The sequence below is a fragment of the Oncorhynchus nerka genome, linkage group LG16 (genome assembly GCF_034236695.1).
Source record: "Oncorhynchus nerka isolate Pitt River linkage group LG16, Oner_Uvic_2.0, whole genome shotgun sequence".
NCBI lineage: Eukaryota > Metazoa > Chordata > Actinopteri > Salmoniformes > Salmonidae > Oncorhynchus > Oncorhynchus nerka.
The window spans coordinates 27,498,993-27,525,885 of NC_088411.1; the positions used below are offsets into that span (position 1 = coordinate 27,498,993).

The 26,893-nt window shown below is 46.6% G+C and overlaps 1 protein-coding gene across 9 annotated transcripts in view; it reads right to left on the reverse strand.

The window, feature by feature from the left end:
• The window catches only part of srbd1 (S1 RNA binding domain 1), a 132,734-nt gene that overhangs the window by 16,216 nt on the left and 89,625 nt on the right, over positions 1–26,893 (reverse strand). For all 9 annotated transcript variants that reach the window (XM_029685327.2, XM_029685325.2, XM_065002553.1 and 6 more), the window contains one exon: positions 880–986. In XM_029685327.2, coding sequence (XP_029541187.2) covers positions 880–986 — 107 coding nt within the window. The remainder of the gene's footprint in view (positions 1–879; positions 987–26,893) is intronic.

Genomic DNA, 26,893 nt, shown 5'->3' on the forward strand with positions numbered 1-26,893 from the left:
TGTGACCTTTTCCATTCTCCAGACTTTGAGGGGCTTTGCTCTGAGAGACCTCCAGTTTGCCAGTGCACTGGCAGTCCTCACAGACAGAGACACAGACAGACAGACAGATAGACAGACCTAGTGTAAACATACAGTATGTCATCCCTCCTAAATAAAGGGCTTGTAATATTGAACACGTCCAGTGTGTCTGAGGCTCTGGAGTGTTGGGCAGGCCTGTCTGGGGCCCCTGTAAAAACCCCATTAACACCCAGGTAAACAGATGACCTGATCACTGACTACTGCCTGGCCCTGCACCTTCATCTCATAAAAGGCTTTCCCGTAGAAAAAGGTGTAATGGTGTGCTGTGTGTGTATAAAGAAAGAGAAGGGAGTCACTAGGAGATTTTGGAATGTAGTAATGACACCTTGAACACTAGTTTGTTGTTTTGTTGGTTAAGGCCAAGTGCAGAGTAAAACAAACATGCTGTAACTCTCTCCAAGCCTGTACAGAGGCGGGTGAGGGAGTGACTGAGTGTGTGAATGTGTTTTGGGAGTGTGAGTCTGCCTGTCAGCCAAGCACTGGGCGGCAAGTTGCGTAGCGGTTAGGCGCATTGGGCCAATAACCGAAAGGTCGCTGGTGCGAATCCCAAGCAGACGATGTGAAGAATCTGCCGATGTGCCCTTGAACAAGGCACGTAACCATATCTGCTCCTGTAAGTCGCTCTGGATTAGAGCATCTGCAAAATGACTAAAATGTAAATGATTCCCTCTGTCAGGCCTGCCCGTCCCAGTCGGGCCAGAGTGGGAGACAGAGTGGGGCGTCAGACTAAACAGTGCGCTGGCGGTCAGATTGTGTGTGAAGGCCATGTTGTGACTGCTGAGGGAAACTATTCGGCCCTACCTCATCAGGGTCTCTGAGCAGATGTTGATGTCCACTCCCACGAAGCTCACACACTCCTGCACCACCCCGTCCAGGGCTGCCTTCAGAGAGCTCTGGGACACATCGTGCTGGAAAGAGTGATGGCAGCCATTACAACATGTGTCTCTCAAACAGCTAAAGCTACAGTATGCTAGCCCCCACACCATTACCCAGCCTAAACTATCCCTCTACCTACCCCAAACTATCAACTATCCCTCTACCCAGCCCAAACTATCCCTCTACCCAGACCAAACTATCCCTCTACCCAGACCAAACGATCCCTCTACCCAGACCAAACGATCCCTCTACCCAGACCAAACTATCCCTCTACCCAGCCCAAACTATCCTTCTACCCAGACCAAACTATCCCTCTACCCAGCCCAAACGATCCTTCTACCCAGCCCAAACGATCCTTCTACCCAGCCCAAACGATCCTTCTACCCAGCCCAAACGATCCTTCTACCCAGCCCAAACGATCCTTCTACCCAGCCCAAACGATCCTTCTACCCAGCCCAAACGATCATTCTACCAAACGATCATTCTACCCAGCCCAAACGATCATTCTACCCAGCCCAAACGATCCTTCTACCCAGCCCAAACGATCCTTCTACCCAGCCCAAACGATCCTTCTACCCAGCCCAAACGATCCCTCTACCCAGCCCAAACTATCCTCCTACCCAGCCCAAACTATCCTTCTACCCAGCCCAAACTATCCTTCTACCCAGCCCAAACAATCCCTCTACCCAGCCCAAACGATCCTTCTACCCAGCCCAAACGATCCTTCTACCCAGCCTAAACAATCCCTCTATCCGGTACAAACTATCCCTCTTTCCAGCCCAAACTATCCCTCTACCCAGCCCAAACTATCCCTCTTTCCAGCCCAAACTATCCCTCTTTCCAGCCCAAACTATCCTTCTACCCAACCATCCATAAAACTCTTAAACATACACAAACACCCTTTCCAAAACAGTCATCTATTCCTCACCACTACTAACATCCCAAACCCTCCCAGCCAGCCACAAACACCTCGTTAAACTCTTCATTACATTTCTCACACTCTCTGACCACTGGTTTAAGAGGTTACCACGACTATCTGACATCAATGACATCAGTGCACTCAACATAATTCAATCTTTCTCAGTGAGCCATGACTATAATCCCCTGAATATGGAAGTTCATATGGGATGTTATTGTTATCCCTCCTATCCACCAATGAGACTCAGCCATGAACACAGCCACGATTACAAAAACCTGAGACATAAGGCTGTTTGGTAAGTGACCTGCTCTGTACTGTACAGTACTCAACTTTAATTAGGCCACAATCTTGAAAGGATTTAGGGACACAATATAAGCAGCTGTTTATGGCAAAATATCTTCCTGCATATCTGCCGACGTGGGGCATTGAAATAAATAAATAGAGAGAGAGAGTGAGAGCGAGAGAGAACGAGCGAGAGAGAGCGCGAGAGAGAGAGAGCGACGTGCAGAGAGAGAGAGTGGGGAGTGATGAGAGATGACGAGACATGCAGAGAGAGAGTGGGGAGTGATGAGAGATGACGAGACGTGCAGAGAGGGAGTGGGGAGTGATGAGAGATGACGAGACGTGCAGAGAGAGTGGGGAGTGATGAGAGATGACGAGACGTGCAGAGAGAGAGTGGGGAGTGATGAGAGATGACGAGACGTGCAGAGGGATGAGGAGACGTGCAGAGAGAGAGTGGGGAGTGATGAGAGATGAGGAGATGTGCAGAGGGATGAGGAGACGTGCAGAGAGAGAGTGGGGAGTGATGAGAGATGAGGAGACGTGCAGAGAGAGAGTGGGGAGTGATGAGAGATGACGAGACGTGCAGAGAGAGTGGGGAGTGATGAGAGATGACGAGACGTGCAGAGAGAGAGTGGGGAGTGATGAGAGATGACGAGACGTGCAGAGGGATGAGGAGACGTGCAGAGAGAGAGTGGGGAGTGATGAGAGATGAGGAGATGTGCAGAGGGATGAGGAGACGTGCAGAGAGAGAGTGGGGAGTGATGAGAGATGACGAGACGTGCAGAGAGAGAGTGGGGAGTGATGAGAGATGACGAGACGTGCAGAGAGAGAGTGGGGAGTGATGAGAGATGACGAGACGTGCAGAGGGATGAGGAGACGTGCAGAGAGAGAGTGGGGAGTGATGAGAGATGACGAGACGTGCAGAGAGAGAGTGGGGAGTGATGAGAGATGACGAGACGTGCAGAGAGAGAGTGGGGAGTGATGAGAGATGACGAGACGTGCAGAGAGAGAGTGGGGAGTGATGAGAGATGACGAGACGTGCAGAGGGATGAGGAGACGTGCAGAGAGAGAGTGGGGAGTGATGAGGGATGAGGAGACGTGCAGAGAGAGAGTGGGGAGTGATGAGAGATGACGAGACGTGCAGAGAGAGAGTGGGGAGTGATGAGAGATGACGAGACGTGCAGAGGGATGAGGAGACGTGCAGAGAGCGAGTGGGGAGTGATGAGAGATGAGGAGACGTGCAGAGAGAGAGTGGGGAGTGATGAGAGATGACGAGACGTGCAGAGAGAGAGTGGGGAGTGATGAGAGATGACGAGACGTGCAGAGGGATGAGGAGACGTGCAGAGAGAGAGTGGGGAGTGATGAGAGATGAGGAGACGTGCAGAGAGAGAGTGGGGAGTGATGAGAGATGACGAGACGTGCAGAGAGAGAGTGGGGAGTGATGAGAGATGACGAGACGTGCAGAGAGAGAGTGGGGAGTGATGAGAGATGACGAGACGTGCAGAGGGATGAGGAGACGTGCAGAGAGAGAGTGGGGAGTGATGAGAGATGAGGAGACGTGCAGAGAGAGAGTGGGGAGTGATGAGAGATGACGAGACGTGCAGAGAGAGAGTGGGGAGTGATGAGAGATGACGAGACGTGCAGAGAGAGAGAGTGGGGAGTGATGAGAGATGACGAGACGTGCAGAGGGATGAGGAGACGTGCAGAGAGAGAGTGGGGAGTGATGAGAGATGACGAGACGTGCAGAGAGAGAGTGGGGAGTGATGAGGGATCACGAGACGTGCAGAGAGAGAGAGTGGGGAGTGATGAGGGATCACGAGACGTGCAGAGAGAGAGTGGGGAGTGATGAGAGATGACGAGACGTGCAGAGGGATGAGGAGACGTGCAGAGAGAGAGTGGGGAGTGATGACGAGACGTGCAGAGGGATGAGGAGACGTGCAGAGAGAGAGTGGGGAGTGATGAGAGATGACGAGACGTGCAGAGAGAGAGTGGGGAGTGATGAGAGATGACGAGACGTGCAGAGAGAGAGTGGGGAGTGATGAGAGATGAGGAGACGTGCAGAGAGAGTGGGGAGTGATGAGAGATGACGAGACGTGCAGAGAGAGAGTGGGGAGTGATGAGAGATGAGGAGACGTGCAGAGAGAGAGTGGGGAGTGATGAGAGATGACGAGACGTGCAGAGGGATGAGACGTGCAGAGAGAGAGTGGGGAGTGATGAGAGATGAGGAGACGTGCAGAGAGAGAGTGGGGAGTGATGAGAGATGACGAGACGTGCAGAGAGAGTGGGGAGTGATGAGAGATGACGAGACGTGCAGAGAGAGTGGGGAGTGATGAGAGATGACGAGACGTGCAGAGGGATGAGGAGACGTGCAGAGAGAGAGTGGGGAGTGATGAGAGATGACGAGACGTGCAGAGAGAGAGTGGGGAGTGATGAGAGATCACGAGACGTGCAGAGGGATGAGGAGACGTGCAGAGAGAGAGTGGGGAGTGATGAGAGATGACGAGACGTGCAGAGGGATGAGGAGACGTGCAGAGAGAGAGTGGGGAGTGATGAGAGATGAGGAGACGTGCAGAGAGAGAGTGGGGAGTGATGAGAGATGACGAGACGTGCAGAGAGAGAGTGGGGAGTGATGAGAGATGACGAGACGTGCAGAGGGATGAGGAGACGTGCAGAGAGAGAGTGGGGAGTGATGAGAGATGAGGAGACGTGCAGAGAGAGAGTGGGGAGTGATGAGAGATGACGAGACGTGCAGAGAGAGAGTGGGGAGTGATGAGAGATGAGGAGACGTGCAGAGAGAGAGTGGGGAGTGATGAGAGATGACGAGACGTGCAGAGAGAGAGTGGGGAGTGATGAGAGATGACGAGACGTGCAGAGGGATGAGGAGACGTGCAGAGAGAGAGTGGGGAGTGATGAGAGATGACGAGACGTGCAGAGAGAGAGTGGGGAGTGATGAGGGATCACGAGACGTGCAGAGAGAGAGTGGGGAGTGATGAGGGATCACGAGACGTGCAGAGAGAGAGTGGGGAGTGATGAGAGATGACGAGACGTGCAGAGGGATGAGGAGACGTGCAGAGAGAGAGTGGGGAGTGATGACGAGACGTGCAGAGGGATGAGGAGACGTGCAGAGAGAGAGTGGGGAGTGATGAGAGATGACGAGACGTGCAGAGAGAGTGGGGAGTGATGAGAGATGACGAGACGTGCAGAGGGATGAGGAGACGTGCAGAGAGAGAGTGGGGAGTGATGAGAGATGACGAGACGTGCAGAGGGATGAGGAGACGTGCAGAGAGAGAGTGGGGAGTGATGAGAGATGACGAGACGTGCAGAGGGGTGGGGAGTGATGAGAGATGACGAGACGTGCAGAGGGATGAGGAGACGTGCAGAGGCAGAGCCTGTTTTTGTTGGACAGGGTCAGGGAGTCTTCAAAGCTCTCCCACATGGGTTTTAGATTAGCAGAGGAGTTAATCCAGACAAACCTTTCACACTTCTAGGGCTGTTTAAAACTGAGATGGACAGAAGAAATAACATGACAAAGTCCAAAAATGACAAGTGATTGAGAGCAAAGGGGGGAATAGTGGCTAGCCTGTTTGTTACCCCTAAAGTATGTACAGTAAGTGTCCATATGGAGTATGTTACCAGTGCACAAATTGTAGCAATGGCTCTCATTATTTTATACAGTGGGGACAGAAATTATTGGCACCATACATAAAGATGAGCAATAATGACTGTATAAAATAAATAATTCAAATACTGAGCTATATTTTATGTACAATTTTATACTGATACGATTTCTCAAAAGGGATTTAACAAGTAATATATATTTTTTCTCAAAAAGGTAGTGTTCAAAATTGACGCCCTTAAAGATTCTTAGAAATCAAGTCAAAAGTTTAGTATTTGGTCCCATATTCCTAACACACAATGCCTACATCAAGATTGTAACTCTACAAACTTGTTGGATGCATTTGCAGTTTGTTTTGGTTGCGTTTCAAATTATTTTGTGCCCAATAGAAATTAATGGTAAATAATGTATTGTGTATTCTGGAGTCACTTTAAATGTATATAATATGTTTCTAAACACTTCTACATTAATGTGGATGCTATTGTGATGACAGATCATCCTGAATGAATCATTAATAAATGATGAGTGAGAAAGTTAGAGGGTCAAAAATCCTACCCCGAGAACATGCTAACCTCTCAGCATTACTAATAACAGGGGAGGTTAGCATGATATTTGACCCACTAACTTTCTCACTCAACATTATTCACGACTCATTCAGGATTATCTGTAATCATGGTAGCATCCACATTAATGTAGAAGTGTTAGAAACATTCTGTTCTTATTTACAATAAAATAAACTCCAAAATGACATAATACATTATTTACAATAAATTTCTATTGGGCACAAAAAAAAACTGAAACGCAACCAAAACAAACTGCAAATGACTCCAATAAGTTTTTAGAGTCACAAGCTTGATGTAGTCATTACCTGCTAGGAATATGGGACCAAATACTAAACTTTTCACTACTTTATTTCTAAGAATCTTTAGGGGTGTCAATCATTTTGACCCCTACCTTTTTGAGAGAGAAAAATGCTTATTTGTTAAACAAACTCTCTAACTCCGGGCAATTGTATTAGTATAAAACAATGTTATTTTAGCATAAAATATAGCTCTGAATTGTAATTATTCATTTTATACAGTCATTATTGCTCATCTTCATCAAGGGTGTCATTTTCAAACTCCACTGTAGCTACCGTTCACATGTTTATACACATTTTTGGATATAAATTTAAATGATATAATTTACGATTAATCTATTTTGCAAATGCTTTGGAGAGATTTATGCTTTAAGAATACTGAGAATGAATAGGATAGAAATATGAATTAAATATTGACAGAAATATTTTTGTTCAATTTTGATGTATATTATTCTTCTGATTTAAAGACTATGCAATTATGATGCAATAATTATGATGGTGAAATAATAATTATATTTATGAGAATAGGATAATGGGAATTCTTTTTGAAATGAAATGTCCTAATACTGTGAGTTTTTTTTGGACACTAATCAAGTCTTGATTAGGTTCGGAAGGGTGGTTTATGTGGGCTGAGGGGGTGACAGGACACAGGAAGCTGGAGATGACATCACATCCAGTTACTCTTCAGTCCCACAACGTCAGCTAGGCCTATTAATCTAACTGATTGAGTTGCACTTCAACAACAAGACACCAATGATAATGTCAGATCGTATTCAAATAAAATCGAATTGTATTTGTCACATGCATCGAATTTCAAATGGTGTAAACTTTACCGTAAAATGCTTGCTTTACGAGCCATTTCCAATGATGCAGAGTTAAAAAATAAATAAATAACAATAAAATAGACTAGAATGGAGCCGCATACAGAGAGTACCAGATCAATGTGCAGGGTATGATGTTTTTGAGGTAAATATGTACATAAAGGCAGGGTAAAGTGACTAGGCATCAGGATAGATAATAATAAGGTATTTGAGGTAGATATGTACACAAAGGCAGGGTAAAGTGACTAGGCATCAGGATAGATAATAATAAGGTATTTGAGGTAGATATGTACATGAAGGCAAGGTAAAGTGACTAGGCATCAGGATAGATAATAATAGGTATTTGAGGTAGATATGTACATGAAGGCAGGGTAATGTGACTAGGCATCAGGATAATAATAATAAAATAAAGAACAGAGTAGCAGCAGCAAATTATGAGTGTAAAAGTGTGTGTGTTTGTGTTAGGTCTGTGTGTGCGTATGTAGTGTGCAGTATGTGAATGTGTATGGGTTGTGTGAGAGTGTCAATGTACAGTCGTGGTCAAAAGTTGAGAATGACACATTCATTTTCACAAAGTCTGCTGCCTCAGTTTGTATGATGGCAATTTGCATATACTCCAGGTTATTATGAAGAGTGATCAGATGAATTGCAAAGTCCCTCTTTGCCATGCAAATGAACTGAATCCTAAAAAATATTTCCACTGCATTTCAGCCCTGCCACAAAAGGACCAGCTGACATCATGTCAGTGATTCTCTCGTTAACACAGGTGTGAGTGTTGACGAGGACAAGGCTGGAGATCACTCTGTCATGCTGATTGAGTTCGAATAACAGACTGGAAGCTTCAAAAGGAGGGGCACCACCAGTACAGAGCTTGCTCAGGAATGGCAGCAGGTAGGTGTGAGTGCATCTGCACGCACAGTGAGGCGAAGACTTTTGGAGGATGGCCTGCCGTGTCAAGAAGGGCAGGAAAGAAGCCACTTCTCTCCAGGAAAACATCAGGGACAGACTGATATTTTGCAAAAGGTACAGGGATTGGACTGCTAAGGACTGTGCTAAATCCTTTTCTCTGATGAATCCCCTTTCCGATTGTTTGGGGCATCCGGAAAAAAGCTTGTCCAGCTAAGACAAGGTGAGCGCTACCACCAGCCCTGTGTCATGCCAACAGTAAAGCCTCCTGAGACCATTCATGTCTGGGGTTGCTTCTCAGCCAAGGGAGTTGGCTCACTCACAATTTTGCCCAAGAACACAGCCATGAATAAAGAATGGTACCAAAACATCCTCCGTGAGCAACTTCTCCCAACCATCCAGGAGCAGTTCAGTGATGAACAATGCCTTTTTCAGCATGATGGAGCACCTTGCCATAAGGCAAAAGTGATAACTAAGTGGCTCGGGGAACAAAACATTGATATTTTGGGTCCATGGCCAGGAAACTCCCCAGACCTTAATCCCATTGAGAACTTGTGGCCAATCCTCAAGAGGCGGGTGGACAAACAAAAAACCCACAAATTCTGACAAACTCCAAACATTGATTATGCAAGAATGGGCTGCCGGCCTCCCGGGTGGCGCAGTGGTTAAGGGCACTGTACTGCAGCGCCAGCTGTGCCATCAGAGTCCCTGGGTTCGCGCCCAGGCTCTGTCGTAACCGGCCGCGACCGGGAGGTCCGTGGGGCGACGCACAATTGGCCTAGCGTCGTCCGGGTTAGGGAGGGCTTGGTCGGTAGGGATGTCCTTATCTCATCGCGCACCAGCGACTCCTGTGGGGGCCGGGCGCAGTGCGCGCTAACCAAGGATGCCAGGTGCACGGTGTAGCCTCCGACACATTGGTGCGGCTGGCTTCCGGGTTGGATGCGCGCTGTGTTAAGAAGCAGTACGGCTGGCTGGGTTGTGTATCGGAGGACGCATGACTTTCAACCTCCGTCTCTCCCGAGCCCGTACGGGAGATGTAGCCTTGAGACAAGATAGTAGCTACTACAACAATTGGATACCACGAAATTGGGGAGAAAAAGGGGTAAAATTCAAAAAGAAAAGAGGAAAAAAAGAAAGGGCTGCCATCAGTCAGGATGTGGCCCAGAAGTTAATTGACAGCATGCCGGGGTGGATTGCAGAGGTCTTGAAAAAGATGGGTCAACACTGCAAATATTGACTCTTTGCATCAACTTCATGTAATTGTCAGTAAATTCATGTAAATTGACACTTATGAAATGCTTGTAATTATACTTCAGTATTCCATAGTAACATCTGACAAAAATATCTAAAGACACTGAGGCAGCAGATTTTGTGAAAATTAATATTTGTGTCATTCTCAAAACTTTTGGCCACGACTGTAGTGTGTGTGAGTGAGTGTGTATATATAGTCTAGTGACTGTACATAGGGTTAGTGCAAGATAGAGTCAGTAAAGATAGTTTGGGTACCATTAATTGACTATTTAGCAGCCTGGATATTTAGCAGTCTTATGGCTTGGGGGTAGAATCAGAGCCAGTTGGTTCAAGAGCCGATGATCCGGTACTGTTTGCCGGATGGTGGCAGAGTGAACAGTCTATGGCTACACATCGTCATACAATGTGAAATCCATCACCTTCAGAATGGATGTGCGGTTGAAAGCAAGGCCACACTTTGAAAGGAGGAAAATTACATCTATCACTACTGGACAATACAATGAAACTAGTTTCTTAATATGTCCTCCAACTTTCCATGCCCTCACAGAGGTACTTAGGCTGTTGTGCAACCCATCTTCAATCACACGTCCCACACACACATAACAGGTTGTCACTAGATCTACTGGTTGCAGCCAATCTGCCCCTGCATCTGCTAGTCATTGTCCATCTGTCAACTGATCCCCTTCTGTATCATACACCCAGACATCCATCACAGCCTGCTGCTGGTAATCTGGTAATCTGGGGAGGAGAGGCGGGGGAGGGGGAGAGGTGGGGGGCCTCGTGGGTAACTGATTAATAAATAAATGTGACTGGTCAATTGTGTGAGTCAGGGACAAGGCCAAAGCCCAACCACAAGACCACTCTCAATGTTCTAAACACACCAGAGAGTGTAATTTAGCCACAGAGGATCAATATTTTCAAAAAATGACTGCCAGAACAGCTTCAATGCACCTTGGCACAGATTCTACAAGTAGACCGAGACCATTCCAGGAAAATGCATCCCACACACCATAACAAACTTTTTATCCCTCATGTACTCAAGTGTTTCCTTTATTTTGGTAGTTACCAGTTGCCTACAGTCGGGAAGGCCGCAATTTGGGCAGCATGTGAGCCAAATATGCAGTTTGTTGTGTTGTGGCCATAGACATACAATCCATAGAAGGGTTTTGGAACCTCCTGACTGTTAAACTAATGGGTACACTAGCAATGGCTGCCAGACCTGACTTGAATAGGAACTGCCATCGATGGATTATATTTCAATGTTATGCTGCGGCTGTCTGTTTGTCTTGTGCAAATTTCTAAATACAATCATGGGAAAAACTTAGTTTGGAAAGCAAATGCCTACCGCTGAAAAGAGAAGACTAATCTGTCTGTAGAACCAATATTAAAAAAATATATATACACTGCTCAAAAAAATAAAAGGGAACACTAAAATAACACATCCTAGATCTGAATGAATGAAAAATTTGTATTAAATACTACATAGTTGAATGTGCTGACAACAAAAATCACACAAAAATGATCAATGGAATTCAAAGTTATCAACCCATGGAGGTCTGGATTTGGAGTCACACTCAAAATTAAAGTGGAAAACCACACTACAGGCTGATTCAACTTTGATGTAATGTCCTTAAAACAAGTCAAAATGAGGCTCAGTAGTGTGTGGCCTCCACGTGCCTGTATGACCTCCCTACAACGCCTGGGCATGCTCCTGATGAGGTGGCGGATGGTCTCCTGAGGGATCTCCTCCCAGACCTGGACTAAAGCATCCGCCAACTCCTGGACAGAGCGAGACATGATGTCCCAGATGTGCTCAATTGGATTCAGGTCTGGGGAACGGACGGGCCAGTCCATAGCATCAATGCCTTCCTCTTGCAGGACCTGCTGACACACTCCAGCCACATGAGGTCTAGCATGGTCTTGCATTAGGAGGAACCCAGGGCCAACCGCACCAGCATATGGTCTCACAAGGGGTCTGAGGATCTCATCTCGGTACCTAATGGCAGTCAGGCTACCTCTGGCGAGCACATGGAGGGCTATGCGGCCCCCCAAAGAAATGCCACCCCACACCATGACTGACCCACCGCCAAACCGGTCATGCTGGATGTTGCAGCAGAACGTTCTCCACGGCGTCTCCAGACTCTGTCACGTCTGTCACATGTGCTCAGTGTGAACCTGCTTTCATCTGTGAAGAGCACAGGGCGCCAGTGGCGAATTTGCCAATCTTGGTGTTCTCTGGCAAATGCCAAATGTCCTGCACGGTGTTGGGCTGTAAGCACAACCCCCACCTGTGGACGTCGGGCCCTCATACCACCCTCATGGAGTCTGTTTCTGACCATTTGAGCAGACCCATGCACATTTGTGGCCTGCTGGAGGTCATTTTGCAGGGCTCTGGCAGTAATCCTCCTGCTCCTCCTTGCACAAAGGTGGAGGTAGCGGTCCTGCTGCTGGGTTGTTGCCCTCCTACGGCCTCCTCCACGTCTCCTGATGTACTGGCCTGTCTCCTGGTAGCGCCTCCATGCTCTGGACACTACGCTGACAGACACAGCAAACCTTCTTGCCACAGCTCGCATTGATGTTCCATCCTGGATGAGCTGCACTACCTGAGCCACTTGTGTGGGTTGTAGACTCCGTCCCATGCTACCACTAGTGTGAAACCACTGCCAGCATTCAAAAGTGACCAAAACATCAGCCAGGAAGCATAGGAACTGAGAAGTGGTCTGTGGTCACCACCTGCAGAACCACTCCTTTATTGGGGGTGTCTTGCTAATTGCCTATAATTTCCACCTGTTGTCTATTCCATTTGCACAACAGCATGTGAAATTTATTGTCAATCAGTGTTGCTTCCTAAGTGGACAGTTTGATTTCACAGAAGTGTGATTGACTTGGAGTTACATTGTGTTGTTTAAGTGTTCCCTTAATTTTTTTGAGCAGTGTATATCAGAAATACAGTGTAGACAATGTTCTAAATGACTATTGTAGCTGGAAATTGCAGATTTTTTTATGGAAAATCTACATAGGAGTACAGAGGCCCCTTATCAGCTACCATCACACTCCTGCATTCCAATGGCACGTTGTGTTAGCTAACAGTGAAGAGGCGACTCCAGGATGTTGTTCTTCGAGTTGCAAAAAAAAACACATTTCAGACTGGCAAATTAAAAAAAACACTGGAAAGGGGAACTCTGCCTCGAAAGCCAGCATCCTGGAGTCGCCTCTTCACGGAGTTGCCTCTTCACTGTTGACGTTGAGACTGGTGTTTTGCGGGTATTATTTAACTTCTTCGAGATAGGGGGCGCTCTTTTAATTTTTGGATAAAAAACGTTCCCGTTTTAAACAAGATATTTTGTCACGAAAAGATGCTCGACTATGCATGTAATTGACAGCTTTGGAAAGAAAAAACTCGGACGTTTCCAAAACTGCAAAGATATTATCTGTGAGTGCCCCAGAACTAATGCTACAGGCGAAACCAAGATGAAATTTCATACAGGAAATGGTCCAGATTTTGAATGCCCTGTGTTCCAATGTCTCCTTATATGGCTGTGAATGTGCCAGGAATGAGCCTGCACTTTCTGTCGTTTCCCCAAGGTGTCTGCAGCATTGTGACATATTTGTAGGCATATCATTGGAAGATTGACCATAAGAGACTACATTTACCAGGTGTCCGCCCGGTGTCCTCCGTCTAAATTATTGCGTAATCTCCAGCTCCATGCGCGTTCCATTTTCTTCAGAGGAGAAACCAAACTGCCACGAATTATTTATCATCGATAGATATGTGAAAAACACCTTGAGGATTGATTCTAAACAACGTTTGCCATGTTTCTGTCGATATTATGGAGTTAATTTGGAAAAAAGTTAACGTTGTAATGACTTAATTTTTGTTTTTTTTCTTACCCAAACATGATGAACAAAACGGAGCGATTTGTCCTACACAAATAATCTTTTTGGAAAAACTGAACATTTGCTATCTAACTGAGAGTCTCCTCATTGAAAACATCTGAAGTTATTTAAAGGTAAATGATTTTATTTGATTGCTTTTCTTGTTTTTGTGAAAATGTTGCATGCTGAATGCTAGGCTTAATGCTATGCTAGGCTATCAATACTCATACTCAATACTCACACAAATGCTTGTTTAGCTATGGTTCAAAAGCATATTTTGAAAATCTGAGATGACAGTGTTGTTAACAAAAGGCTAAGCTTGAGAGCAAATATATTTTTTTCATTTGCGATTTTCATGAATAGTTAACGTTGCGTTATGGTAATGAGCTTGAGGCTATAAATAGGATCCCGGATACGGGATTGCTCGTCGCAACAGGTTAATGAAGCTGCCAGTTGATGACTTGTGAGGCATCTATTTCTCAAACTAGACACTCTAATGTACTTGTCCTCTTGCTCAGTTGTGCACCAGGACCTCCCACTCCTCTTTCTATTCTGGTTAGAGCCAGTTTCCGCTGTTCTGTGAAGGGAGTAGTATACAGCGTTGTATGAGATCTTCAGTTTGGAATATCCTTTATTTCTCAGAACAAGAACAGACCGACAAGTTCCAGAAGAAAGATCTTTGTTTCTGGCCATTTTGAGCCTGTAATCGAACCCACAAAATCCTGATGCTCCAGATACTCAACTAGTCTAAAGAATGCCAGTTTTATTGTTTCTTTAAAATCAGGAAAACAGTTTTCAGCTGTGCTAACATAATTGCAAAAGACTGATGAGACCAGTCTCAGGGTTTTCTAATGATCAATTAGTCTTTAAAAATGATACACTTGGATTAGCTAACATAACGTGCCATTGTGTTAGCTAACACAACGTGCCATTGAAACATAGGAGTGATGGTTGCTGATAAGGGGCCTCTGTACACCTATGTAGATATTCCATAGCCAGATACAATAGTCATTTACAACATTAACAATGTCTACACTGTATTTCTGATCAATTTGATGTTATTTTAATTAACAAAAAAAACTTGCTTTTCTTTCAAATACAAGGACATTTTTAAGTGACCCCAAACTTTTGAATGGTAATGTATATGGGTCATGGTCTGGGGCTGTTGGGGTAACTGATGGTTCGGTGTAGGCCCCTTAGTTTCAGTGATTGGAAATCTTAACGCTACAGCATACAATGACATTCTAGACCATTCTGTGCTTCCAACTTTGCGGCAACAGTTTGGGGAAGGCCCTTTCCTGTTTCAGCATGCCAATGCCCCCCGCGCACAAAGTGAGATTCATACAGAAATGGTTTGTTGAGATCAGTGTGGAAGAACTTGACCGGCCTGCACAGAGCCGTGACCTCAACCCCATCGAACACTTTTGGGATGAATTGGAACGCAGACCACGAGCCAGGTCTAATCGCCCAACATGCTCTTGTGACTGAATGGTATCAAGTCCCTGCAGCAATGTTCCAACATCTAGTAGAAAGCTATAAAAGAAGCAAAGCCCCGGGGCCTATGATTTCTTAATCCGGCCCTGGGCCCACCTGTGTGTGTGTGTGTGTGTGTGTCTGTGTATGTGCCAGAGTTCATTCAGGAATTCACACAGTAAGGCCCAGTAGTGGAGCCACAGGAGCCCAGAGAGAAGAGACCCAGGGGTAAGGGAGGGAGGGAGGAGTAGGAGGCTCTGATTTAAGGCCCTGCAGTGGCAGCCTAACACTAGGGTTTAGCAGCACACTGATACTTCCAACAGCTGGTTCAGGATTACCTACTTCACTACACTACAGACCAGGGACAGGATGGAAGATAGTCATATTGACATGGTTACCGAAACTGAAGTATTGCACTCAAAACATAGAAAGCAAAAATCGTGTGGCAAATTTTTTAAATAAAAACAGGTGACATTGGACTTTGTACGGTAGCAAAAGTATTACAAATCACACAAGCACAGTATGGCGACTGCACAACTGGCAGCATCAAAGGACTAGTCCCTTGATCAATGACTTGAATCTGTTTGATGGAGGGTGTTTGTCTTAGGTTACATTACAACACACCTTGATCAGAGAGGTTTGGCTGTGACCTCTGAGTCACCCATTAAACAGAGAAAGAGAGAGTTACGACACCATGAAGAGAGAGAGAGAGAGGTGGGAAAGATGAGCTCATAGAAATAAGAATGAATAGAACAGACTTGGAAGCTCTAACCCTGGCAATTCAGATTGTAAATCACAGCTAGCCTGATACATTGTTTGCTGCCTCCATTCGGGATGCATTGTTTCAGTTTCAATGACTTAATAAATTACTCAATATTCTGGACAAAAACAGACGAATGAAACTAAGGCTGGGAATGTCAATACAATCAAACTAGCAAGGGCAATGATTACAAGTATGTCATACCATAGCTAATAGGCTAGCATATCTATTTACGTAGCAAGCTAAAAACATGGAGCCTAACGTTAGCTGGATAGCTAGCTAGATAGCTGCTAGGAGGATGTCATGTCATTGAAGGAGTGGGTAAGTGATGGACCTTTTCCCCTCAGTTTTTCGGTAGCTATACACAGCTCATTTGGTTAGCTAGCAAGAACTTCAACAACTGTTATCCAGTTAGCATATCTCTTGCGTTCGCAAAATCACTTTGGCTATCTTCTCCGATTTCAGAGCACTCGTCTGAGTATGCCAGAGCGCCGAACAACTGATGAATTTACGAATGCGCAACACCTGCTGAATATGACCAGTGTCCGTAAAAGTAGGCAAAAAAGTAGTCAAGTAGTTAGTCAAGAACGCTCTAGATAACATTTAAAACAGCCTAACCAGCTCTGATGCGGCGTGTAAAATGGTCAGAGTGAGGTGTTCTCTCATTTGTGTCTGGAAGTAGCAAGCTAGCCAGCCAACTTAAGCTTGGGTACTTGGTTGGGACAAACATGCATTGGCAGGCAGGCTGCAGAAGGACGAGGAGGTTATAATTCCCCATCGTTTATCAGTGCAATTTTGATGGCCAATACGCTGAAAAAGTTTGAGAGGTTTTATCTATCGTTCCTTAGTTAGACTTAAGCTCATCTTGCTAAGATGTTGATCATGTTGTTGTCCAAATATTTTTTATTTATTTGTCACATACACATGGATAGCAGATGTTAATGCGAGTGTAGCGAAATGCTTGTGCTTCTCGTTCCGACAATGCAGTAATAACCAACGAGTAATCTAACCTAACAATTTCACAACAACTACCTTATGTGTAAAGGGATGAAGAATATGTACATAAAAATATATGAATGAGTGATGGTACAGAACGGCATAGGCAAGATGCAGTAGATGGAATAGAGTACAGTATATACATATGAGATGAGTAATGTCGGGTATGTAAACATTATATTAAGTGGCATTGTTTAAAGTGGCTAGTGATACATTTTTTCCATTAATTTTTCCATTATTGAAGTGGCTGGAGTTGAGTCAGTATGTTGGCAGCAGCCACTCAATGTTATAGTGGGGGCTGTTTAACAGTCTGATGGCCTTGAGATAGAAGCTGTTTTTCAGTCTCTCGGTCCCTACTTCGATGCACCTGTACTGACCTCGCCTTCTGGATGATAGCGGGGTGAACAGGCAGTGGCTCAGGTGGTTGATGTCCTTGATGATCTTTATGGCCTTCCTGTGACATCGGGTGGTGTAGGTGTCCTGGAGGGCAGGTAGTTTGCCCCCGGTGATGCGTTGTACAGACCTCACTATCCTCTGGAGAGCCTTACGGTTGTGGGCGGAGCAGTTGCCGTACCAGGCGGTGATACAGCCCGACAGGATGCTCTCGATTGTGCATCTGTAAAAGTTTGTGAGTGCTTTTGGTGACAAGCCAAATTTCTTCAGCCTCCTGAGGTTGGAGAGGAGCTGCTGCACCTTCTTCACCACGCTGTCTGTGTGGGTGGACCAATTCAGTTTGTCTGTGATGTGTATGCTGAGGAACTTAAAACTTTCTACCCTTTCCACTACTGTCCCGTCGATGTGGATAGGGGGGTGCTCCCTCTGCTGTTTCCTGAAGTCCATGATCATCTCCTTTGTTTTGTTGACGTTGAGTGGGAGGTTATTTTCCTGACACCACACTCCGAGGGCCCTCACCTCCTCCCTGTAGGCTGTCTCGTCATTGTTGGTAATCAGGCCTACCACTGTAGTGTCGTCTGCAAACTTGATGATTGAGTTGGAGGCGTGCATGGCCACTCAGTCGTGGGTGAACAGGGAGTACAGGAGAGGGCTCAGAACGCACCCTTGTGGGAACCCAGTGTTGAGGATCAGCGGGGTGGAGATGTTGTTACCTACCCTCACCACCTGGGGGCGGCCCATCAGAAAGTCCAGTACCCAGTTGCACAGTGCGGGGTCGAGACCCAGCTTGTTTGATTGCCTTGGAGAGAATATCTACACTGTTTGAATTTGGTCATGTTTCCGGTCACCTTGCCCTGGTTAAAAGCAGTGGTTCGCGCTTTTAGTTTCGTGCGAATGCTGCCATCAATTCACAGTTTCTGGTTTGGGAATGTTTTAATAGTTACTGTGGGTACGACATCGCCGATGCACTTATAATAAACTCGCTCACCGAATCAGCGTATTCGTCAATGTTGTTGTTTGACGCAATGCGGAAAATATCCCAATCCACGTGATCGAAGCAATCTTGAAGCGTGGAATCAGATTGGTCGGACCAGCGTTGAACAGACCTGAGCGCGGGAGCTTCCTGTTTTAGTCTCCGTCTATAGGCTGGGAGCAACAAAATGGAGTCATGGTCAGCTTTTCCGAAAGGAGGGTGGGGGAGGGCCCCTATACGTCGCGGAAGTTAGAATAACAATGATCCAGGGTTTTACCAGCCCTGGTAGCACAATCGATATGCTGATAGAATTTAGGGAGTCTTGTTTTCAGATTAGCCTTGTTAAAATCCCCAGCTACAATGAATGCAGCCTCAGGATATGTGGTTTCCAGTTTACATCGAGTCAAATAAAGTTTGTTCAGGGCCATCGATGTGTCTAGCTAGCTAGACCGTGGGAAAACTACTGCTTGCTATTGCGCCTGTTGGCCTTCAAAAAGGCAGAAGTTTCCATGAGTTTTTGTAAAAACGGTTTGGAAAAGTAATAATTTGTAATAATTTGTAGAGTGGCTCTCTTTTCCCTCAGCTTTGCCTTGATGACAGCTTGGCATTCTCTCAACCAGCTTCATGATGTAGTCACCTGGAATGCTAATTGAAATGCAGGTGTGCCTTGTTAAAAGTTCATTTGTGGAATTTCTTTCCTTCTTAATGCATTTGAGCCAATCAGTTGTGTTATGACAACGTAGGTTTGGTTTACAGAAGATAGCCCTATTTGGTAAAAGACCAAGTCCATATTGTGACAAGAACAGCTTAAATAAGCAAAGAGAAACAACAGTCCATCAATAATTTAAGATAAGGTCAGTCAATCCGGAAAATTTAAAGAATTTAGAAAATTTCTTCAAGTGCAGTCGCAAAAACCCATCAAGCGCTTTGATAAAACTGGCTCTCATGAGGACCACCACAGGAAAGGAAGACCCAGAGTTACCTCTGCTGCAGAGGATAAGTTCATTAGAGTCACCAGCCTCAGAAATTGCAGCCCAAATAAATGCTTCACAGAGTTCAAGTAACAGACACATCTCAACATCAACTGTTCAGAGGACACTGTGTTAATCAGGCCTTCATGGTCAAATTGCTGCAAAGGACACCAATAAGAAGAAGAGACTTGCTTGGGCCAAGAAACATGAGCTACGGACATTAGACCGGTGGAAATTGACATTTTTTGTTCCAACCGCTGTGTCTTTGTGAGACCCAGAGTAGGTGAACAGATGATCTCTGCATGTGTGGTTCCCACCGTGAAGCATGGAGGAGGAGGTGTGATGGTGCTTTGCTTGTGACACGGTCTGTGATTTATTTAGAATTGAAGGCACACTTAATCAGCATGGCTACCACAGCATTCTGCAGCGATAAGCCATTCCATCTGGTTTGCGCTTAGTGGGACTATCATTTGTTTTTCAACAGGACAATGACAATACACACCTCCAGGCTGTGTAAGGGCTGTTTGACCAATGCGGAGAGTGATTGAGTGCTGAATCAGATGACCTGGCCTCCACAATCACCTGACCTTAACCCAATTGAGATGGTTTAGGATGAGTCAGACAGCAGAGGGAAGGAAAAGCAGCCAACAAGTGCTCAGCATATGTGAGAACTCCTTGGAAAAGCATCCCAGGTGAAGTGTGCAAAGCTGTAAAGGCAAAGGGTGGCTACTTTGAAGAATCTCAAATATGAAATATATATATTTTTTGGTTACTACATGATTCCATGTGTTATTTCATAGTTTTGATGTCTTCACTATTATTCTACAATGTAGAAAATAGTTTTTTAAAAAATAGAGAAAAACCCTTGAATGAGTAGCTGTGTCCAAACTTTTAACTGGTACTGTATGAAGAAGAGAAATACTGGATATTTTTAACTCTTACTACGGCGGTGATTTGACAAAATTACAATTATGGCCCTGCATTGGATGTCCTTTCTTGGTGTCCCCCCCTCTCCGGTCTTGGTCTCTCCCTCCCCCTCTCCGGTCTTGGTCTCTCCCTCCCCCCTCTCCGGTCTTGGTCTCTCCCTCCCCCTCTCCGGTCTTGGTCTCTCCCTCCCCCCCTCCGGTCTTGGTCTCTCCCTCCCCCTCTCCGGTCTTAGTCTCTCCCTCCCCCTCTCCGGTCTTAGTCTCTCCCTCCCCCCTCTCCGGTCTTCGTCTCTCCCTCCTCCCCTCCCTCCTCTCTCCGGTCTTCGTCTCTCCCTCCCCCTCTCCGGTCTCGTCTCTCCCTCCCCCTCTCCCGCGTCTCTCCCTCCCCTCTCCGGTCTTAGTCTCTCCCTCCCCCCTCTCCGGTCTTCGTCTCTCCCTCCCCCCTCCGGTCTTCGTCTCTCCCTCCCCCCTCTCCGGTCTCGTCTCTCCCTCCCCTCTCCCGGTCTCGTCTCTCCCTCCCCCTCTCGGTCCGTCCTCCCTCCCCCTCTCCGGTCTTAGTCTCTCCCTCCCCCTCTCCCTCTCCTCCCCCTCTCCGGTCTTCGTCTCTCCCTCCCCCTCTCCGGTCTTCGTCTCTCCCTCCCCCCTCTCCGGTCTTCGTCTTTAAATTCGGTCTCAAACACAACACTGGCTAATACCAGTGTTTGTGCACTTCATTTGTATATTTATGGGAGACAGAACAGCTAGCAACATACAGAGATGGCCCCACCCATACCTCTACCATAACACACAGGCGAGAGGGGGAGGAGAGGAGCAGTGTGGTGTCCTACACCCTCAAGCGGGGGACAAAGAGGGGGATCAGGTGATCTAAAAAAAATATATATTTTTGGTGAAAGGGCCTACGATTAGCATTTCCCCCTGAAAACGCTTACTGCCTGGCCCCGTTTGCCATGTAACTCGATCGCTAGCTGAACAAACAGCACCTTGTAAACCGATAACAACATGTGAGCAAATCGCCCCCTTTGTGTCAGCACTAACACGTTTTCTAAACAGCCAGGGAGCATGCTCTTTCCACTGGTCCTGAGAGGGCAGTAAGAGAAGTAGGGAAAGCTGGGACCTCTCCTCCTGAGGCAGTGTGACAGAGCTGGAGCCTGTATATTACACTCCTACAACTGGTAACTCTGCACACTGGCTTCAGGCAGGCAGGAAGGGGGACTCTGTGGGCCTCATTGTTCTTTACCTGAAGAATCCACATGAGGAAGAAGGTAAAGATGGAGTGGGGTTGGAGACCATCTAAAAATATTTGTATTTTCTAAAGGGAAAATCAAATGCAAAGAGTTCCACATACTGTACTACATATGGAGGGGAAGTAAATTATACCCTTTGACTCAGTAATATTGAAGTCAATATCTTCTCTGTCACTTCTACATCTTCTAGTGAACTTCTACAGTATATTGCATGAGCCTAGGTCTGGCTGTGGGTGCTTGGTCGAGTGTTAATACACATAGCTTGTATTTTCTGTCCCCTGTACATAGCAGGTGTTGATGTTTTAATGCGCTGCTCCCAGACCTGTGTTTGTTGGGTGATGGCAGGCCTGCTAATGACTGCCCAGGGGTTCTGGAGGGTTACGGGGACTGAGGGCTACTGCAGCCTAATGGAAGGATGAGTTGTGGTGATGAGAGCCCTGACACACTGGGGCAGGAGAAATTAAAGAAAGCAAAATGAACGCGAGAGGAGAGAAAGAGAGAGCAAAGTGTAGAAATAAGAGAGCAGAAAGAATGTAAAAGGGGGAAAGAAAAAGAGAAAATAAAGAGGGAAAGTATGGAAGGGGGGACAGAGAAAACAGAAAAAGGAGAGAAAGAAAACGTAGGAAGGAGAGGAGTCCCACTGGGCCATGTGACAGGGTGATTGACAGCTGCCAGGAGGGGGGCCAGCATGTGTGGAGTGACCTGACCAAGGAGGACAGACAGACAGCAGAGCAGAGTGACTGTCCAGAAAGGCAGGAAGCGTGTGGGATTACAGAGTAAACTAGCAGCGTCACCGTGTTTGTCTAACTGGATAACACCACCACTGTCACTCACTTCCATTGGTACTGGCATTGCCACTGCCCGTAACTCATCACGTCATTCTTGCTCATCCATCATAACCCCACCAACCCCCCTAACACTTTATGACCTGTGGGTAGGATATCACTGGGATTTGGTTCATAAGATGTTTTTCTGTCCTCTGCCATTCGCACAACATTAGTCGTGGTTTTTACACTGCGGCAGTGGTGACATTAAACCTTCAGCACGAGGTCCTGGGAGAGAGAAACAATGAGCGTGTGGAGCACTCAAGCCAAGGTCTTTTTCTCTAGCTTGTCTACACTCCTACTCTTCCCCTAGTGGCTCCATAGGTGAAACACTGCTGTTTAGCTGAACTTTTCAGCCACATGCAGTTTTGGGACTAAAATTAACTTTCCAAACATGAATATTCTGTAGCAAAGCCTGATTTATGACACAGCATCATTTCTGGTGAGTATTTCAGGAACATAGAGAGAACAGAGAGAGCTGGGAAGCACCTGTAATGTCACACCGGTCTGAAGAGTCTTTTCACACAAGAACAGCACCTCCTGTTTGACTCTGCTAAACATGTTCTCACATTCCTGCTGTAACCTTAGAGAGGTGAGACACGTGAGCAGGGTTGTGGAATGCACTATGCAGGTGTGGACAAACACACCAACAACCCTCACACAATATTATAGTGGAAGTGCTACCCAAACAAAATGTGAAAATAAACACATATAAAACTATTAAAAAAACATTCATGTTGTGGTATTCAAATTTAAAAAAGGTATTATCCTCAGAAAAATACGACAGAGAGATATTGTGTATATGTTTCCCATGAATGAGTCTAACCCTTGGCTTGTGTTGCTTAACCATGGCTGAGGATGGGGTGTAGGTGTGTATGGAGGGAAGGTTCTCACAGTCCCAGCGCGGGCGTGGATGAGAGGACACCTTTAAAATGTTCCCCTCCAGCCAGGTTCAGCCTCAGAACAGGAATGCACACTCATTAGGAACCCATCAATCACAACAGCCTAGGAACTATTTTTAACACTGGCCCAGGGGCACTGGAGGAGTCGTTTACAGGGGGCGCGGGCAAATTTATGATGCGGGACGCCCCTACTGAGCGTATTATCGCTGGCACGCCGGGTAAAAACACCCTCTCCGGCTCGGTGAAGGAGGGAACGGGAGAACACAGTACTGGTGAAACAGAGGGATGGATGGGAGTGATACAGTACACCCCACCCAAACAAGGAGAAAAACAACAACAAGATGCCCAGATGACCTCAGAGAAAGTGTATTAAAATATTGTGTCTTTAAGGCCTGAGTTCCATCCCAGAGTGTATGACCTTACATGTCCAGTTTGTTTGTGTAACAGAGTAGTGGTGTCAGAGTGGAGCGAGTAAGAAGAGGCTAGGAGGTTCTGCTCCATAAAACACACATTCACATCATTCAAAGTCAAAGGCAGGCAGGCAGGCTGTGGGCTGCAGCAGCAGGGCAGACGTGTGTGTGTGTGTGTGTGTGTGTGTGTGTGTGTGTGTGTGCGTCTGTCAGCACAGGCAGAGCATAGGGCCCTCACAGCTTTCCACTCACTTTAATGTGTCACTGAGAAAGCCTATGGAGCGTATCTCCTTCTGCCTCCCCCTCCTCCCTCTGTCCCCACCCCCACCTCTGTCCCACCCCCCCCCACCTCTCCTCACCCCCTCCCCCACCTCTCCTCACCCCCCACCTCTCCTCCCCGTCCTCAAACCCCCTCCACCTCTCCTCACCCCCCTTCCCCTGTCCCCCCCCTCCTCCCCCGTCCTCACCCCCTTTTTCCACTGTCCTCACCCCGTCCTCCCTCATCTCCTCCTCACTCTACCTCACCCCCTCCTCCCTCTGTTCTAACCCCCAAGCCCCCAGGCTGTGCAAGCAGTAACCCCCCCACACACCTTCTTTCTCTACCCCTCTGATCCTCTCCTCAGACTCCAAGCCCAGCACTTGGAATCAATCAGAGGTGTTCAAACATGGCCTTATCTATAATTGAATAAGCAGTGAGTTTACTGGCACCTCACCGTGCCCTCCCACACCCGCACACAGAGTGAATGGTCGAGAGACTGACAGTTGAGCCCAGCGACGGCCGCTTGCGATGTTAGCCATGAAGACACAACACCAGAAAACCAATTACGCCATTGACAGACTGTGGTTAGTTTGGGAAGAATTTGGGGTGTGTTTTTTTTTACACTTATGACCCCCCCGCCCCCCTGAAAGCATAAACACTGCCAGGACGAGGGTAAAAAAGGCAGTACCCCCTCCTCACCCTACTACTTCCAACCTACCCAAAACCCACAACTCCCACCCCTCACCCCAGCCCCCATACCACGGCGGTGTGGAGAGGTGGGATTAGATTCAGGTGCGAGGTCCTGTTTGGGTTGGACGGGCCCCAGTCCAGAACAAAGTGTTTCTGTCTACACTCAGCCCAGTTAACAGCTTATTATGAGACGATGCCATTCCGAGATGTCAATCAGTCGGCGGGGTCACGACAGACAGAGGGAGACCCCGCTTCGCTGGTCTAACCAGCTGCAGGCTCTGAAAACATATTTCTCTCCGAGTTGGAGAGACACAAAAGATGTTTAAACGAGATCCCTTTACAAGGCCCCTCCCCCCCAAACCCACTATGGCCTCATGGTAACCAGAGCCAGGTATTCTCCGGCAAACATTAAAGCCCCCAATCAAACAGGAGAGAGCGAGAGAATGTCAGAATAGTAGATAGGGTTCTGAAAGAGGCGATTGCGGAGGCGCTGACTGACGTGGAGCTGTAATGGTGGTCAGTGACTAACTGGTCTCACTGACTGACACGCATTAATGAAGCCTATCACTTAAGGTCTGACAACTGCCTTACAACCGTACAGGAGCCAGAACGGCAGTTTCTACTGAGGCCCTTAGGGTAGTGATTGTATGGCCCATAATGAGGGCTACCACTGAAAATGTTTTCGTCCTGACTGACTGACAGCCTCTAGGTACCATGTGTCTTAAATATATACAGCCAATGTGTTACAGCCAGGCAGTGTTGAGTTTATGGAAAGTGTGTGTGTGAGATATATATATATATGCATGCATGCAAGTGCCTGTGTGTGTGTGTGTGTGTGTGTGTCAATAAACAGTCGTAAATCAGAAGGCAAAGCATCATGACAGTGAGGAGATGGTTTGATGTTATTGTAACAGCCTTGATGAACAGCCCTGAGCCCTGTGCTATTCGGCTGAGGGCTGTGAGAAAGCCTGCCAATAAACACCTGCCAACAGAGCGGTCTGTCCTCCTCTTCCTCCTATCACACCTCTCAGTGGAGACACACTCCCATTCTGCCACAGGGCACTACTAGTAGAGCATGCGGTGAGAAAACACACACACACACACACACACACACACTTACTTCACTACTCAGAAAGATCGGTTGTTATGTAGCCCAACAACAAATTCTGCATTTCCCTGAATTCACTCACATACATGAATAAAGCTGGAATCCTGAATGGTGAAAGAGTCACGTCCATTAGCGATAGTACAGCAACAAGTTAATACAAACAAACACTTTTCCCCCTCTGACATTATTGTCCTCGGGTTCGAAGAGCACAATATGTACTGGTGGTTTATCATGCTGCGTGACGCACCTCGGCAACAAAAACAACCGTTGTTATAGGAAAGCTATAGTATGAAAACAATTATATTCTCCAGATTGCCTCGCATACTGTACAGTGCTGTCCAAATTGTAAATCCCATTGAAAAACAATGAAGTGGGTTTTCACTCCTGAGCTGAAAGATTGAGGTACCTAGGGCACACCTGTACAGCATAGGAAAAACTCATAGGAAAAACTCTGACACTAACAGAGGAAATGTGAGAGCCAAATTGGGTTACAGTGAAAGTTAGGGCTCCTCCTGTGTTTGAGCCACAGCCTTTCAGTGGCAAAATCATTTTTTCCCACGCTCAGAAGCTGCTTTCAGGCAAGAGCCATCAATCACTGTCACCCCTACATCACTTGCCACCCCTCCTTTCTTCCCTCCTTCCACTTACCCCTCTCTTCCTGTCCGCCCTGCAGGCACCTATAGACTCAGAGTCGGAGAAGAGCCCAGAGGGTCAGCCAATCAATACGTGTCTACCAAACAAGACCTTGAGAATGCTGCTAGGACTACCGATGGAAGTGACATCACAATCACCTGCCATGGGCCATGGAGCCATCTCACCTGCCTTGACACAAAACCTGCCCTAACTTAACTGCTAAACAGCACACTTTCTCAGGGTGCTCTAGGGGAGGAGGGGTATGGGGGCAAGGAGAGGGGAGAGAGGTGAGGAGTGACAGCTTCTTTAATATCCGGCTGTGTTTCACTGTGTTTTCAAACACAGCTGGGGCTGAAAGTATGACCCAGGGGATTCCCCTGAAGTGAGGCTCCGCCCACATCACCAGTGATTGACATGTGAGAACAAAGCCACTGTCAACAGGAAAGTGTTCATGTCAGGGAAAATACACACAGTATCCTTCTGGGAAAGAAGATCGTAGACCTAGATCATCCAAAAACCATTAGACATCATTTTGGTATCATGGTATCTTTGAAATTTGCTTCAATCTGAATCTATTTCTTATCTATGAAAATATAAGTTGGAATCACATTTTAGGCAGATTCGTCCAAAACACATCAAGTACATGTATGACTATGCATAACTTCTAATAAATAAATAAACACACATCTTCAAACTGAAGAAACTGTTCAGTTCTTTCTACCGCACGTATTTGGAGTGAAAATGACCTTTTCAGCAGGGTCCCTCGACTACAGATAGCTCCAATCAGATTGTATTGCTCCAGTCTTTTTCACCCATCCACCCATCTCCTTGCTCTCATCAGGGCTGT